This window comes from Pan paniscus, chromosome 2, assembly GCF_029289425.2.
Source record: "Pan paniscus chromosome 2, NHGRI_mPanPan1-v2.0_pri, whole genome shotgun sequence".
In the NCBI taxonomy this organism is placed as follows: domain Eukaryota; kingdom Metazoa; phylum Chordata; class Mammalia; order Primates; family Hominidae; genus Pan; species Pan paniscus.
In genome coordinates this window covers 96709244-96727563 of record NC_085926.1, presented here as the reverse complement: position 1 = coordinate 96727563, position 18320 = coordinate 96709244, and the positions used below count along the sequence as shown (strand labels likewise).

Sequence of the window (18320 nt, the reverse complement as noted above, 5' to 3'; positions counted from 1 at the left end):
TAGCATGATGGTGGGGAGTGGGGAGATTCTGGTGACAGGAGGAAAGGGGCAGGAAACAGCAAGACCAAGTCAGCAAGAAGAGAAAAATTAGCCTGATGGAGGCATCATACACAAACAGATGAACACCTGTGGGACAAGGGGTTATGAAAGCAACTAAATAAAGCACAGTCTAGTTCTTAGATAAAAACTAGGCAAGAACAAAACTTCTAGTCATATATCCTCTAGAATCCTGACAGTAGCTTGCATGTATAGAGTCAAGCATCTTTACAAATATTTGCAGATAATTGCTGCAAGGACTCACAATTATCTTTTTTTTTTTGAGACGAAGTCTTGCTCTGTCGCCCAAGCTGGAGTACAGTGGTGGATCTCAGCTCACTGCAACCTCCGCCTCCCTGGTTCAAGCAATTCTCCTGCCTCAGCCTCCCAAGTAGCTGGGACTACAGGCATGCCCCACCATGCCAGGCTAATTTTTGTATTTTTAGTAGAGACTGGGTTTCACTATGTTGGCCAGGCTGGTCTCGAACTCCGACCTCACGATCTGCCCGCCTCAGCTTCCCAAAGTGCTGGGGGATTGCAGGCATCAGCCACAGCACCCGGCCACCTTTATTACTCTTAACTCAGACATCCAGGCACTGGAGTTGAACTATCTAGGTTCACATCCTGGGTCTGGCATTTACCAAGTGTAACAAACTGTGTGCCTAGCCTCAGTTTCTCCAGAAACTTACAGAATTAGAGAGAATCAACATAAAGCACATATGTGAAAGGTCTGCAAAAAACAATATTCTACAAATCAGAGCTACATAAATTTGGGGGTTGAAAAAATTTATGGTTGCTGTTGATATGCAATCAAAATTAAAATTGATTAGGTTGATGGCATAGTTTGAAGTTATAAAAAACTGAAATGAACCAATACACATTACACAAATACACACTTCACGTCAAGCATCTTGGTCTCCAACAGACAAAAATGAGATAAACCTGGACAAAATCTAACGCTGCTCTTATGGCAAACTCTATCTACACTTTCAGACCTCTATCCACTACCCCCACTCTCTGCACCCAAAAAACAGCACTCCTATTCTCTTGGGCAAGAGGGTAATTTCTGCCATTTTCCTTTTTAATGGAGGCCTTACATCTATAGACTACCCATATTATCACACTGGCACCCTGGCCAAATTCTAAAGTGTGGCTTGAAACTTTGTGAAATAAACTTACCTCTGTAAAATAAGCCCAACAGTGAAGAAGTCTATTTTTGGCAATTCAATTTATATGCGGTTATTTAATGACAAAATTGTCTAAAAACTAAATTACTTTTGTAGTCAGAAAACATCAAAGCAAGTATATTTGTCCTTCAAATGTAATTCTGATTAAAAAAGAAGAGAGCTGCTTCCAAAATCTAATAATCTCCTTAACAAGTGAGACAGAAAGAATCTCATCAGTAGTTTGGAGGATGCATGGAAAAGTATGGGAAACAGCCTATAAAGGGAAGCCATGAGCTGATTAGCAGGGGGTGAACTAATTCTTAAGTAGGAACAACTTAGAAAAAAATGAATGTAGGTTAAAAATGTCCTGATTTGGGACCAGTGTTGATCATCATCAAGATTCTGCAAACTTTTGAGCCAACCAGTTATGCAGCGTCTAAATTAATTTTATAGGTATTTAAGTGTCAAATTACTACTAGAAATTTTGGTTATGCACAAACGCTATGAAATTTTCCTGAGTAAATACATCTTACATTTCTTGGGGTACATATTTTGAACCAGCTTAGCTGAAGCTAAAAGCCAGACTAGAAGCAAGGAAATAAACTCACTTGTCAAACTCATCAAAGAGATCACAACTCTGCAGTTTTGAAAGAGCAAGTCGAAAATATTCCGCTAGAAAACAAATGGAGTGTTATGAATAAAAGGATAATCATGTCTTTTTAGTACTTAGTAAACCACCTTACTCCCTCCCACACAAACCCATTTCCAACCAGCATGGCCACATTGATTTATTCTGTGAAAAATTAACGATACAACTGCAATTAGCCAGCACTACTTCAGCAGGCCCATTCAAAATCGTAAATGCTCTAAAGACACTTTCCAAAACCTCCCCAAAAAACAACACATTTAATCTGAAAAACAATCATATAATTTTAAAATAGCACATGATTCTGAAATTGATGTTAGAATAGAAATAGTAAGTTTAACCCAATTAAATTCTCAAATTCTCTGCAAAATAGTTTTAAAATAAAAAATAAAACAAAAAATACAACCCCCACCCTCACAGGATCAGTTGAATAAGCAAAATCTGACTCACAATGTTGAAGGCTTGTCACCTTGGGCTTTTATGATCCCTCAAAAATCTAGAACTTAATGCTATATAGGGCCAATCACTTATCAACAAGCAGAAGGGAAAGTGTTTTATCATTAGAAGATGGAATAATTATCTCTAAACTTAACAAAAATAAAATATCCACTGATTAAATTAAAAGACTGCTTAAGGAGATAAGAATCGCTGATGAGATAAAACTCACAGGTAAAAAGAAGCCATGGGAAGCTAGGAAGGAAGCTAACCCTCAGGTTTTCCTGCTAATTCTAAATTAGAATAAAGTAAGGCACCAGAACTTACATGGATCACATGGCGGCAGAGCAAATGTAAAAAGTAGTTTCTCAACAACAACAAATCTACCCCTGTTATCCTTTGGTTCTATACTGCCTCAAAAGGAGTGAGAATTTATATTTTAAAATGTAATTCATTTCATTCCATCCCAAAATCATATCCATTGGAAATCATTAGGAAGCAGAAAGAATAAAAGCCCTTAAAATTATATTAACATGCCATTCTCATCAAACACCACTCAAATTTAACAGAACCAGGTAAGAATAATACTACTGACCTGATGTTCTCATCCCATAGGGCAAATCAAACTTATCGCTACCATACAAGGAAGCAATCTTTCTAAAATCAGCTGCACACAGAAAAGGGTGAAACTGATGAAACCTGGAAGGAAAGGATAAAGAATGATTTTGCCAAATACCTACTATATTTGCAAGCTTTTAAAATCAAAACTAAAAGTAACTACAGCATATAATTCATATCATTATACTGGCTATACAAAAATGTATAATTTTTTTAAATTTTTAAAAATAACTTTAAACCGTGCTGAAATATTGCATAGAATTGGGTACTTAATGGAACTACACAACTGAAATGAAAACACTTTGCAGCTACTAAGATGAAAATTATGTTACAACTCAGGAAGTAAAAACAAAACTTAAAAACAAACGAACAGCAAGTGATAAAATAATAGCCATATATAGGAAAAAACAAAGTAATATTATAAAAGTGCTGATGTTAAGCTATTTCTGAATTTAAAAGTACCATATATGTGAAGTTGTATCAGCTATGACAAGTCTGGGGTCACTATCCCATAAATGACAAAGCTGAAATCCACACCCAAGCCTAATTATAAGGAAAGATGTTCTCTTTATAACACTGAAGATAAAAGCTCCAGGTTTCCCAGAAGAGCTTCTCCAAATTGCTGCTGGCTTTTCTGTTTCTGAGAAAGTGGCCTCAAGTACACTCTAGGGGACTGCCCTCAGAGAATACTGTCCACATGATAAACATAAATCTACCTGTCGCTTACACTGTAGACTTACATACTTGCTGAATAATCTTGCATAAATACTTTAACCCTTTTGGGTTTTCTCAGAAAGGAAAGGATATCTTTTTTCACTAAAGTTATGGAGTACCTTAATTCTAGAGTATTATTTTAACCTGTGGTCTGCAACCCGTATGTGGCTCATAAAATCAATTTTGTGAGTCACGATCGGCATCTTTTTAAAAAGTGAATGGAACAGAACACAGTACATCTGGAGTAGTAAAGGTAAAAATTCTTTTTTTCTTATTATATAAATATGTGTTTGCACTAGATTCCAAGTAAAATGTATTTCTTCCTGAGTCATGTTCAAAAAAGTTTAAAACACTATTCCAGTTTTGCAGTGGTCCTCACTGGATGCACACCCCTGGAAAGACTACAAGCAGCCATAGCACACTTGGAATCATATACGAAAAAGTCTTATGTATTTGCAGTTTTCCAGAGAGTTGATTGATTGTAAAGGGATCTGTAGCCCCAAAGAATTAAAAGCCAGTAATAACAAGGTGCAGTAATAAAAGACAATAGGAAAAAAAATGAATTTTTAATGCTTCATAGAAAAAATGCTGAACAGATTGTGCCTGTTTTACCCAATTAAACATGCCTTGAATAGATTTTTATTTCTTGTTATCTAGAGCATTTTGACGAGCAATCTGTCAAAGTCAAAGTGATGGAGGAAAAGAACATGTGAATAGAAGAGTAAATTCTTTACAAAGCCCAAGAGCCACAATCAACAATCATTGACATTTTATGTAGATTAATCATTATTTGCATTCTATGTAGTTCATTAAAAGTTAATAAAAGGGAAATTTTCTACTCAAAAAGTTTAAACTAGAGGCAAGGAAGGAGAAGCCACAAAATAATAAGGGTGGAAAATAACATGGGAGCAACAAGGGGGAAAAATAAAACCCTAAAGAACAATTCGCTTTTTTATAATCAAACACAAATAGACCTCTCTAGCCTCACCTGTGTGAAAAGAATACTGGTTTGATTGAGTTCCTCAATGCCTTTTCTTAAAATATATGCAGAGCTCTGACTAAAAGCACAAAAAGAGACAGGATATTCAAGCTCTTCCTTAAATATGGGGTGTCCACTTTATACTGCTAAGATTTGCATTAAAAAAATAAACAAGTGTGGAAAATGATTACAAGCACATTTAGAATATTTTGTAAGCCACAGGTTTTTCTGGTATATTTTTACCTCAGCAGAGACGCAAAAGCTGGCTTTGATAAACAAGGCTGGATCTTATTTCTCCGTTTCATTTCCACAGGTGCCACCCTATGAGACAAAAATAATGTCAGTCAGAAACCAGAACCGGGCACCCTGCCCAAAGGGAAGCAAATGCCCTGGGAACTCATTCATGCCACCACTGAGAGGTTCTGTGGCAGCAAACAAAAATACTCCCTGCACCTCTTGAGGTGTGCCAGTGCCTTCTCCAAGCCCTACACACACCTGAGATTCATGGATGTAAGGAAAGGGAGGGTGGAAAAGCTGAGGTGATGAGCAACCCAGAAGTGATTCCAAGAGCAATGATTCAAAGGACCTTCAGAGAAGGGCCAGGATTACTGCATTGTAGAAGCCGCAACTAGGCTCACTTTTTAGAAGTCCCTGAAAGCTGGAGAAACCGAAACTCACCCCAAGGGCATGTGGCTATTTACCACCTCCTGCCACATCTGCTGACGCACGCAGGCAGCAAACACCACAGAAACACCTGACCTGAACAGGTTCCATAGACCCTTGCCTTGGGATCCGGGGGACTCTACAAATCACACTATTGAGAGTCATTTCTAACTCTTCTCTATTCTTGGCATAAGTTAGGCCCTTGTGTGCTCCTGAATGGAGTACTTGTCTCCACAATTTAAAAGGGTATTGTGAAACATGACAGAGCACAACAAGGAAAATAAATGAAAGGGGTGGTGGATGGCAGGATCCAGACTTAGCTGGGAAAGAGGAAAACAGCTTAATACAAAAACTTATTAATGATCATCAATTATGTGAAGAATTCATATTTAAAAACTAATCAATTTTCTTCTATAATCAGCAGAATTCAAAATGAAGGAAATATCCTAAACCCTTCATGGACACACACAATTTTCCATTTTTGTGGGTACAAAATCCCCATAGTTAGAATTGCTAGGTTTCTGAACTATGAGGCTAGTAAACTCCTTACGCAGGAAAACATCTTTTGTGAATACCACATGGCAAGGACTCCTTGATTTATACATAAGGAAGATATATAAATATGGTGGACCAGCACACTAGACCAAAAAATCTCAATTATATTTGGAGGATAACATGAAGATATTATTTGATTTCTAAAGTCATTAAAACATAGAAAACAGTTTTAGGATATTGTGAAGACAACCTTTGGGTGACTTTTTAAAAGAAAAACACAATTATATGTCTTAAATCATTTTTAAGGAAGCAAGTTCATTGCACAAACAACTGTCTGAGCTAATATCCCAAGGTACTTGCGTGACTATAGTAATGTGTTAGCTGAGGAGTCACATGGTCACTTCAACCCTGATGACAAAAGACTGCTGATTTAGATCCTTTTCATCACCTTCTTTATCATTTTCCCTGTGACCAACAATAGGATTTGTAGGAAAGTAGCAATCTAGTAAGCTTTTTGCTTTCTCTTCTATTTTTGTCTTCTACTACTAAGGGTAGGACAGAGAATGTGGCAAAGATGTAGGGATAGATCCCCTTGATGTAGTCCTCATTTAGTACATAATCAGACTTCAAAATTCTCTAGCCCGATATTTGGGTCCAAAGCCTAAAACTTTAGGGCCAAAACTATCCACCTGGCATTGGGTTTTTTCCAGTAGCCATTTGCCTAACGTCCTTCCATGAAAAGCATTACAATTATTTTTCAATCAACCAGTAATGAAATCAAATGCAGAAGCATCAGCTTTTTTTCATCGAGTAAGCACAAGTTAGAAACATGATCTAAGATCTACTATGAAACACTGGCAAAAAATACTGACTCTTTGTCTAAGACAGGAAGTTATGTGATTTATTTTAGCATAATTATGTACTGCCACCTGTTTGGGATTTAAAGGTCATCAAAACTTTTTTCCTAGCCAAAGGACTGACAATGAGAAGGTTAAAATCCCTATTACAGAGGCTTTCTCTTCAGTAAAACTATCTGTGCCTCTTCAAAGTTTTATATGTGGTATTTCAAGTCAAAGCTATTTCAGAAGATACATATATCATCGTTCACCAAATATATGTAAACAAAGGAAACCATATGTAATATCTGTATTTTATCAATAATCTCTTAAGCAAGCATTTTAGGTTCCAAAAGTTAAGTACCACTGAGCCCAGTAATTATGCCATTAACTCAAGGAGATGATCTATAGCATAAAGAAAGAATGTTATAACCCAAAGATGGTTAACACCATGGCTTCACTGGGAAGTCAATAGAAAGCAGGTGTTGCTTGTCAACTTTTAAATTGTTCGAGATACAATCTATAGGATACTGGAATGGTAAAACCCCAATTTACAATGGAAAGCAAGAAAATATTCAAAATGTTACAATGGTACAAGTTTTTTTCATAGGACCCTCTACTATAACTTGTGGATTTGTGTGAAAGACTAGGTTGAGAGTTATTTTTAAATAACAAAATGAAACTTACCAATAGACATTCGTTCCCCATAATATGCAATGCAGTACATAATAGAGGAAGACAGCACTCAGGAATATGGCCACAAGATACCCTCTCATGGCTGGCTCACCTGAAACACAAGGAATGAAGTCCAAAGCAAAGGCCAGGATGTTATACAAATGGATTTTCACAATGGCTCAAATATAAGCATTATTGGAAAAAATATACAAAAGGAACTATAGAAAAAAATGATGTGGGCATGTAATTTTGGAAATACTCACTAAACGTGCAGAAAGATAATGTTTTTTCTGTCTCTCCTTTTATCAATAAGACAACATAATGTATGTTTAGGCCAATAAACAGTTCCACGGTCTCAAAGGTAGGGGCCTCCCCCTACTACTTTCTCATGGTAGGTAAGAAAGAAATAATTCCTTCAGAATAAAAGTTTACACATCTATTCCATATCCAAAACTTTTTTCACAAACATTAAAACCTATCTATTTTCTCTCTCAGTAGAAAGTGAATAGACGCCTTAAACTGTGAATATTTCATTTCTTCAGTGCTTGAAATGATGTTAAAATGTTATACATTATAATTTTTACAAGTCATTTTCTAATTTTTAACTGAGGAAAAAAGCTACTGAAAAAACATTTCCCTCATCCTCAATTTTTATATACTTTTAGATCCACCTATTTGATTTTTCCACATCATAGTTCGGGTATATTCAGCTACTTGCTTGTTTTGTATTAAATTGACAATATTGTTCATTACACATTTGCAGACAGACAAAAACCTTGACACAATCCTCTCTAAAATGTAAATGCAAAAAAAGCCTTTATAGAATATATTTTAAAAACCTATAAAACATGTTTGGTTTTCTCTTTTGCTTCAAAGGAAAAGAGGGAAAGTTTCCATTGTCTTATGTAATTAAATGTAAAAGACAAATTTAACATATGGTTCCATAATAGACCTATTTCAACGCCTGTGACTTTAAACAGGTACACTGCTTCTCTGTCTCCCTTATCAAGTTTCTAGTTCGTCTAAACAACTGCATGTGCCACTCCTTTCACTCCTATCCATGCCTATTAACCTCAATCATGGCGATGCAGTATAGAACCTGGGAGTCTGGTTGAATAAATTTCCAAATAATATGGCATTGCCTTCTTTTTAATGGTAAATATGTTCAAATGGAAATCTTAAAATAAACCACTCCCTTTGCCTTTATAAGTAGAATATACTAAACATAATTTAAACTTTTCTTGATAATATGGGGTCAGCTCAACAAATATAATTGTTCTGGGCTTTCTTACAGTTGAAACCCTCTGCAGCTAATGGGTGTGTGGGGCTATTTGCTAAGCAGTCCTAAACTGGCATGATTATCTGGTTGAGTTGCTTTTCACTCCTCCCTTGCTGTCAGCTGTTGGTTCTTGCTGCTATTAATGCAGTCACCACCCCCACATGCCACTATTCTAAATTAGTTAGAAATGAAAACTATGTCAGGAGAAAGCAAATAAATAAGCAAGTTAATGAGCAAACTTTAGTTCACACATACTTCTAATTAGGTATACATAATCCCTGTGAAGAGTCAACACTGGTTGGAAATCAGAAGACAAGATTCACAGCCTAACTCTACATATGGTGTGGGGACCCTAAGGTAAATCAGTCTACCTCTTCTGACCTGAGGGTCCTCAAGTGTTTACAAGTGAGAACACACCACCTACCTCTTTGGGTTATTAGATGGTCCTGGAAGGCAGTTTACCATGGGCCAAAATAGTGAGGAACATCTTATTAAATGCTCAAATCAAACATTTAAGGCTCCACTAAGAATAACTTCATTTGGCTGGGCGCAGTGGCTCACGCCTGTAATCCCAGCACTTTGGGAGGCTGAGGCGGGTGGATCACGAGGTCAGGAGTTCAATACCAACCTGGCCAAGATGGGGAAACACCGTCTCTACTAAAAATGCAAAAAAATTAGCCAGGCGTGATGGCAGGCACCTGCAATCCCACCTATTCAGGAGGCTAAGGCAGAGAATTGCTTGAACCCAAGAGGCAGAGGTTGCAGTGAGCCAAGATCACGCTACTGCACTCCAGCCTGGGCGACAGAGTGAGACTCCCTTTCACAAAAAAAAAAAAAAAAAAAAAAAAAGAATGACATTTATGCAAAGATCCAACAAGGATAAAACTTACCAGTATCAGCAAAATTTTTTAATGTATTTACATCTAAGACAGTATATGAAGGTCTAGGGAAAGAAGTCAGTATTTACGAGTCAAAATTCCTATGTATTCTCCAAAACATACTCTTTGGGCAATTTATGTATTATTCTACAGAACGCGGAGGTATGGGTAAGCGAGACTTGTGTTATTGTTTTGTTGTTTTTCATTCACTAATATGTGGTCTAATTAAAAACAAAGAAGTGTGAGAGAATGCTCTGTTTTCAAACAATAAAACGAACCCACTCTTGAACAGCTACTGCATACGCCACCTGAAAAACATTTAGGAAGTTAAGGCACTATCGTATTTCATGTACAATTCACAGCTTCAGTATTCAAGTTGCAAAGGACACGGGCCAGCCAGGATATCCTTGTGATAAACATGGTTCCTCTGCTTGCTCACAGGAAAAAGCTTCCACAAATAAACCAATTATCTAATTATATTCTATAAGTGGAAGGGCATTTTGCTTTGAGCAAAAACATTCAAAGAAAAAACAGAATTTAAGAGGTTATCTGCTTTTAAAAAGACATAAGGCCCTTTAATATAGCTTTGATTACCAAAAAAAAAGAGTTTTCAAGATCTTGACATTAAACAGGACCAATGCCAGCTTTGTGGCTGCAAATGCTCCTAAAATCAGGGTCCCTAAAACATCCTTTACAAAAATGTGGGTAGAGGATGGCAAGGGAGAGAAGGACTCACTGGCAGAGGACAAATGTTCACATATTCTCCAACTAAGATATGTAACCCAATGTATAAGTAACCTATATATGCCAAATTAAACTCAATCTTGACAAATGTTTCACTTTGCTTTAATAGTAAAAGCATATTTTGTGTGGAGCATTAAAGTTCATAAAAAATCTTTTATATGTCCATCCCTCCACTTAAGGCTCAAAATAAGCTTGTTAGATGGGTGTGCAGGTGTTGTCTTCTTGATGAATGAGGAAAACTGAAGGTTTATAAGGTTGAGTTGTCTGAGGTCACACAGTTTAAGGAAGACAGAAATAGATTTATGGTTCAATCATTTCTTTCTCAGAGTTCCATTCCTGGTGTTATCCTGTCTCTCAAGATAAAAAGCACAAGGCAAATCTAAAAGAGATAATTCTAATCTGAAAATTCCTAATGGTGTTCCATTGGTATCTTGAAGTCTAGAAGGGTAAATTCAGATATTGGTGAAAGGAGGTGACTCTAGGGCAGGCTCAAGAGTCTGCACCAGGCAGGGACTTGTTAACATGCACACTCCTGAGCCTCTACTTAATCTGAATCTCTGGGGCTCAGGAATGTGCATTTAAACAGCATCCACCAATTTGATTCTTATGCACACCAAAATTTTGAGAATCACTGCTCTAAGACATACAATAGAACCATGGAAGAATTTCTGAAATACAGAGACTGTAACAGATACAGATCCCATAACTAGATGCTTTGTATTATTTTTTTTTTACCCTAAATGCCTAGCACGTGGTAAATGCTCAGTGAATAACAACTGATTAGAAGCATTAAGATGTATGAGTGCTTAGCCTGTGCCAAGGCATGTGATAATTGCTTTTGGTGTATTACCTCATGACATCCTGACAACCACCTTGCAAAAGAAGTGGTAGACTTACAATTCCTATTTTGTAGAGGAGGAAACCAAAACTCTGGGAGAAGCAACGACTTTGTTGAGCTGACAAGTAGCAGAACGAGGACTCAAATCTGTCTCTATCAGGCCACAGGCCATGCGTTATACTACCTCCCCCTAGATGTGAGCTTTCACAAGTGAGCACAGGCCCCTCCTTTTGCTACCAGACTAAACGTTACTGAACATTTCTCCAACTTAAGCAATCCTGCAAGCTCCTTAAGCAATATCAATTCTAGTAATTGATGAAATGGAGGTAAAGCTTATAATACTTTTGATTCAAACTCAGCTGAAATAAAAGCCTGTTACTCCCAACCCTGTTCCCAGTTCTGCTCCTCCCAACCATGCTAGCATTGTTTATAAAAACAAACTCTACGGAGAAACACTTGAAAAAAATGTCAGGTTTTTTTTTTAGACTCCCCTAATGCTTTCTCAAACCAAAGGGAGCTTGCTTTTCCAACCAGCTAGAAAAAAGCATGTTCAGCAATAATTCTAGAAACATTGTTCTACTTATCACGCATTAGGTTAGTGCAAAAGTAATTGTGGTTTTTGTCATTTAAAACCAACCTAATAGAAAAACCCGGTGGGTATCTCAGTCAATATGCAACACCAAGGAAGAAAGACCCTTGGCGTTCTCTATTCCAGATGCTGAGCACACACAAACCTCACCTCCCTGTCTCCTCCATCCCCAGTTCCGTTTCAGTCTGGAAGCAGGTGCTTCCTAATGCCCATCTGCAAGCCCAGCCACCCCAGGCACTGGGACTGATTCTGACCCACGGAAAGAGAGTCTGAGGAGCCCTCGACTAGCAGCTTAACAGTAGGGTCAGGTTCCTGTGGATCCAGTAGTGATCCTGGTCATCTCATCCACTGGACCTGGGTTCCTGCTGCTGGGTGCTTAAACTATACCACACTTTTCCAACGTCTGCATTCTTCTCTTTCCTAGTCACCCTAGCAGCTCTGCAGCCAAACTTCCAATTTTTTTTTTTTTTTTTAGTCACTAGGATCCTAAACCATGTCCCCATCTGCCCTGGGGTGAGGCACCCTTCTGTTCCCTGCTTCCTCAGTGGCAGACATACTACTCTTTCTACTACTAGGTCTCTTCTCAAACCCAACATGCTGCTGTTCAATAATACTCCTTAGTAACTCACATCTTTGTGCAAATAAGAGAAGCACATCCCCCTTCTACCTCCACACAGCCTGTGGGCACCTAATGTCTAATATCTCAGCAGCATCTAGATTTAAGCCACAACCTTCCCCTTAAGCAGGTAACCTTGTTCATGGCTCACCTCCATACCTTTACCAGGTGGCCCTGCTGACACCTGTGTCCATTCAGCCCCCGGACAGGCCGTCATCCATCCTAGTCTCTGCTGGTCTTCAGCTCACACTGACATACACTCCAGACTGTGTGGAACATGGCCAACAGATTTCACATCCTGCCTTCCTTCCTCTTTGTACTTATTACTCAATTTGTGATTATAATCTGCAGTCACATGCCTACATGAGCAAATCTACAACAGAACCTCCAACTCTAGCCATGCATTAATGTCTAGATTTTTTTTGGTCCAGCCTCATAGGTCCCCTAAGCCTAAGCCTCACAGACCCAGCCATCTCCATATAACCTAAGCCTTAATGTACAGGACCCCATAGTGATGAATGGAAAGGCCTCAGTCCTCCTCAATTCATTTACTACCTCTCTTTTAGGTTTGGTCCTTATTACTAATTAGGTAGTCCAAATGCGTGAGATCAGCTTCGTTCATATCCCAAGGATCTACAACCTCTGGCAGCGATGATCATGTAAATGATAGCACAGTTTATTAACCACTTACTAAATGGCCAGCACAGTACTAAGCCCTTTTTCACATAAGGATGAAGTCACGGATATTTTCATCCTCATGCTAGATATGTTTAATACCCAGAGCACTGGCCAGAATTCAAACTGAGATCTGATTTCAAAGCCCACACTTTGAAATTGTGGCTTATAGAAAACTATAATAACCATATTTTTAAGAGTATGAACTGTTAAATAATCATTCAATAATATCTTTTAAAAATAAAACAAGGGGATGATACACATTAAATTATGCATTTATCAAACACACGTCTTTAGAAACATTATAATATGAAAAGCTATTAATCTCATAATTAAAGAGAGAAATCCTAAGGAATCAGTAGTCTGGTTGATGGGATTTTCTGCTAGAAGGATGAAGAAATTCTCAATAGACCATAATTAAAGAAATAAAAAACAGCACATATAGATTTTTTAAACATACAATATTACAATGAAAAGGCTAAATTTAATCTGAAGTTATAAACTAATGCTATTTAATACAAGTTAAGAAAAAACTCTGACATTGCTGAGTAAATTAACAGAAAATCTGATTTATGCCCCCCTCCAAAAATATTGAGTTGTGTAGTGTCAACAAATTAGATCAGCTGTATACATTTTGACTGATTTCTAAGAATATAACTATTTTCTTTCTGCATTGCAGAAAGGGAACACGTATAATTAACTTTCTTTCCCTCTCCTCCCCCAACTCTTCTGCTAATACAATGATATGAAGCTGGTTCCTACATGCATATGCACAAACACCCTTCTCTTTCAGCTTTTCAACAAAGCCAGTGCTTTCACCAGATATCATCCTTAGCACATGTAGACAGATCTTTTCACTTAATTAAAGATAAGCCCTCTGCCAAAGCAGATGACCAGATCCTCTCCTGAAAGTGGGGTGTGCTCACTGCAAAGAATATAAAAAGGAGAGAAATGACTTCTCAGCAGAATTTTCTTCTTTAATAGCACAACAGGACACACTAAAATCATTCAGCTAATAGCAACTATATGGGATGCTAAAAATAAAAGAACTGGAGTTCCTGTTTTCAAGAGCTCTCTCTTCAGACTCAGGTCCATTGCAAGTACACAAGTAAGCTTTTAGGGAACTTCTTTTGTTCCTACTGTTTATTCACATTTTCTTTCCATGCCCATTTATTCTCTTAAAGTAAAAATTGTCCCTGTATTCTCATATTAACATCCTGCTAATAAGATATCAGCTTCCAAGAAGCATTAGATGTTGTTAACAGGTTGATGACTGTGGCTACTTTTTTTTTTTTTTTGGGATGGAGTCTTGCTCTGTTGCCCAGGCTGAAGTGTAGTGATGCAATCTTGGCTCATTGCAACCTCCACCACCCGGGTTCAAGCAATTTCTCCTGCTTCAGCCTCCCAAGTAGCTGGGACTACAGGCACGTGCCACCATGCCTGGCTAATTCTTTGTATTTTTAATAGAGATGGGGTTTTGCCATGTTGGCCAGGCTGGTCTCAAACTCCTAACCTCAAGTGATCCACCCACCTCGGCCTCCCAAAGTGCTGGGATTACAGGCATGAGCCACCATGCCCAGCCTGTGTGTAATTTTTTAAATTGCCTTTATTCATTTTTTTCCTTTTTTTGAGACAGGGTCTCACTATACTGTCCAGCCTGGTCTCTAACTTCTGGGCTCAAGTAATCCTCCTGCCTCAGCCTCCTGAGTAGCTGGGGATAAAATTTTTATACACTAAAATTCGCCACTTTTAAGTGTATCAGGTAACAACCACTGAAGTCATGATTCTAAACATTGTCATCAACCTCAAAAGTTCCTTTGTTCCTCTTTGTAGTCACTTCCTTCTTCCCACTTCCTGGCCCCTAGCAGCCTGATCTGATATCACTATAGTTTTGCTTTTCTAAAATTTCATATAAATTGAATCATATAATATATATCTTATTTCTGACTTCTGTCAATTAACATAATACTTTTTTTAAAAATGCTCAAGTTGTTGCTTGTACCAGGAGTTCATTCCTTTTTGTTGCTAAATAGCATCCCATTGTATGGTCATACCACAATTTATTTATCAGTTCACAAGTTATTTATCAGGCAATACACATTTCGTTTCTTTGCAATTTTTGGTTATTGTAAATAAAGCTGCATTAAACATTCAAGTGCAACTTCTTGGGTGGATATACGTTTTCATGGGCCATATGGTAAACACGTTTAACTTTATATGAAAACTTTATATTGCATTCTGGTGCCTATCTCAGTTATATTGCATGCTGGTGCTTATCTCAGTTTAAAAAAAAGCCCTACCTATACCAATTCAAATTATTACTGCTATTGAATAATACGAATCACTGACCGAGGTAAGAATCTCTTATCTATTAATATCAAGAATTTCATAATGTGTATGTACTCGACTTTAGGATATGGAGAATAGAGCTCACAGTCTGGTGAAGGAGATGTTACACTGTTTCAAAATTATTTCCATTATCTGCTATGAGGATTAAAGCAAACTATTTTACACCTCTGTTATTCAAAGTGTGGTCCATGGACCAGCAGTACTGGCATCACCTGGGAAGTTGGTAGAGCTGCAGAGTCTCAGCTCCAACCTTTGATCCACTGAGTCAAGTGGATTTTGGCAAACCCCATGTGATCTGTGTGTTTGAGAAGCACTGCTGGAGAAGGTCAGAGAAAAAAGGAATTGTATCCAGCCGAGAAGATCAGGGCTTCACAGAAAACAGTTTTTGAGGGGAACTGGCAGCTCATTCTAAGTTTTATGCTACATCTTTTAAGAGTCTTTAGGGCTTGACCTTTGAAAGTTTTCAATCAACAGAAGTTTCTCTGAAGAAACTAGTCAGATTCCCTTTGAAAATAAGTGGCTTTGAGAAAAATTTCCCTCACCACTCTAGGGAATGTTTGTGGGTTTTTTTTTTTTTTAATTCCCTGGACACTGTCTTTCCTGTATTATTTTCAGTCTCATCCTTCCATCTACTATTAGTGTCAGTATGATACTACCAGTATTTTTGAGGGAAAATATGTAGGATTCCTCCATTCACATTACAGCTATAGGACACACACCTTATCTTGCATCTCCTTCTGATTCACCTAAGTGCCAACTGAATCATTGGCCACATATTTACAACATTTCCAATTTACAATTGCAATTTACAACTTGAACCCAAGAATTACAGATCTTAGAGCTGGGAAGACCGCAAGAGTTGGGGGCATTTAGACACAGTGAGGACTTACGTATCATACTACAGAAGAGGCAGCCAGGATTTTGAAAAGTTTAAAAAAAAAAAAAACTTGTCAAAGGCTATCTTGCTAATAAGTAGCAAAGTTGGTAATAAAGAAGAACATTTTATACAGGTTCCCCTCCAGCACAATTCCTGTCACGTTATGGGTGCACAATAATATTTACTTATTTCATGAGTAAAAAAGTCAATAAATGAATAAATAAATTACTATCTCCAAACCCACTCGTCTTTGTTTTTGTTCCAATCCTCTCTGATTTCTACGGTTTTCAGTTCCAGAATGTCCCCTTGGGTGGCACTACACGGCCTCCCTCCTCTACTTCTCTGCCTGTGTTTCTAGATTTCCTCTTCTTCCTCCGTCCACCTAAATACAGGTGTTTTCAAGCTGTTATCTTAATCCTGTTTCCTAAACCCATGTTCTCATTACTTCTCACCTTAGCTACTAGCAATGATCTCTAATCTTTCTTCCCTTTAAACCAGCCCACACGCTGTACTTGGCATAAAATCCTCGAAGTGCAGCTCTCATCTTGTCACTTTGCCTGGTATTTAAGACGTCCATGATTTGGTCTTAATAATTCATTGGCAATTTATTCTTTGTAGGTAGTAGCATAATTAGGTGTTAAGATTGTTTGCTTGACAATCAGACCCCCTGAGTTTGAGTCTCAGCTCTTCTTCTGATGAGTTGTATCACCCTGGGAATTTGCCTAATCTTTTTACACTTCAGCTTCCTTGGCTGTAAAGTAAGAAATAATAATACTTCCTAATAGAGCTATTACAAGTAGTAAATATAAAATACTTAGGTAAGTATCTGGCACATGGTAAAGACTCTCCTAATCTTGTTTCAATTCTTCTTTTAAAATTAGTGAAATATCAGCTTCCCATGCACCAAGCCCTCCCTAAAAAATTAGCTTCCTAATGTCCTGGTAGAGATGCTAAAGAACTCATGACTTTGTGCCAATAATAGCCTCGAAAAATTAAGTTTCCATTACTGTGCTATTATTGCTGCACAATCATTTTAACATCTTAAAGTATCTGTGACAGGAAGCTTTACTCATCTGCTTTTGAATATAAAGTGAAAGGCATTCAAAATAGTATTAATTCACTGGCAAAACTCATCTTAGAATTAGACCCTATTTCTGGCTATAGAAACCATATCTTTTTTATGCTTTTCATAATAAAACTTCTCTGAAATTTAGTAAAAACAAACAAAAAACTCAGATTTGTAAACAACATTTCAAATTTATGTTTTGAAGCAAAAAAATAAAAATCAAGAACTCTATAAACAATCTGAGTTGGCAAATAGGTTTCATGAAATAGGTTTCATTCTCATTTGGATCCATTATAATGTTGAGAAGGATTCAGATATTGTGTCCTAGGTGTTGAAGCAAATACCATGGTGACTCAAGCAATGTTTAACAACGTAAGGATAAAGACTGGAATTTTTCCTCACCCTACACTAGAGAATAAGGACAGAAGAATAAACACTGTATGACAGGTGCCAATAAAAAGTTAAAATTAGGACCGGGCACGCTGGCTCAAGCCTGTAATCCCAGCACTTTGGGAGGCCAACGCAGGCGGGTCACTAGAGGTCAGGAGCTCGAGATCAGCCTGGCCAACATATAGTGAAACCCCGCTCTACTAAATAATACAAAAATTAGCTAGACGTGGTGGTGCACGCCTGTAGTCCCAAGCTACTTGGGAAGCTGAGGCAGGAGAATTGCTTGAACCCGGGAGGCAGAGGTTGCAGTGAGCCAAAATCGTGCCACTGCACTCCAGCCTGGGCAACAGAGCAAGACTCCGTCTCAAAAAAAAAAGAAAAAAAAGCAGTTAAAATTAACTAAACGCTTATGTGATAGAACAGTTTTAAATGCTTTAGACATAGACTTATTTTAATCCTCAAAACCAACCTTTACGAAAGGCTTTATCGTCATCCCTATCATACAGATAAAGACGCCAAAGCGCAGAGAAGTTATAACTTCCCCCGGGATACCCAAATCAAAAGTGACAGAGCTGGGACTTGAACCCAAGCACGTACTAGAGTCCAGGAGCATCACAAAGACTCTCAAAATACTTCCATCTTTTTGATGCCAGAAATGGTAAAGATTGACAAGAAAAACAGCTTTACAAATCACCAAGATGATTACAGTCCAGATTCCACTAAATTGAGGTGTTGCTGGCAGTAAAACCTGAGGAT

General features: G+C 37.7%; 1 protein-coding gene across 11 annotated transcripts in view; it reads right to left on the bottom strand.

The window, feature by feature from the left end:
• Window positions 1-18320, bottom strand: part of ST3GAL6 (ST3 beta-galactoside alpha-2,3-sialyltransferase 6) — a 66699-nt gene that overhangs the window by 21376 nt on the left and 27003 nt on the right. For 8 of the 11 annotated variants that reach the window (XM_014344315.5, XM_014344312.4, XM_003821902.5 and 5 more), the window contains 4 exons: window positions 7276-7375; window positions 4838-4915; window positions 2879-2982; window positions 1811-1874 (listed from right to left, as the gene is read on the bottom strand). In XM_014344315.5, the coding sequence (XP_014199801.2) occupies window positions 1811-1874; window positions 2879-2982; window positions 4838-4915; window positions 7276-7364 (335 nt within the window). In that variant the 5' untranslated portion in view covers window positions 7365-7375. Of the gene's footprint in view, window positions 1-1810; window positions 1875-2878; window positions 2983-4603; window positions 4673-4837; window positions 4916-7275; window positions 7376-12358; window positions 18311-18320 lie in introns of those variants that run through there. The other 3 variants (XM_008975382.6, XM_008975379.6, XM_055110198.2) reach the window with 3 other exon arrangements.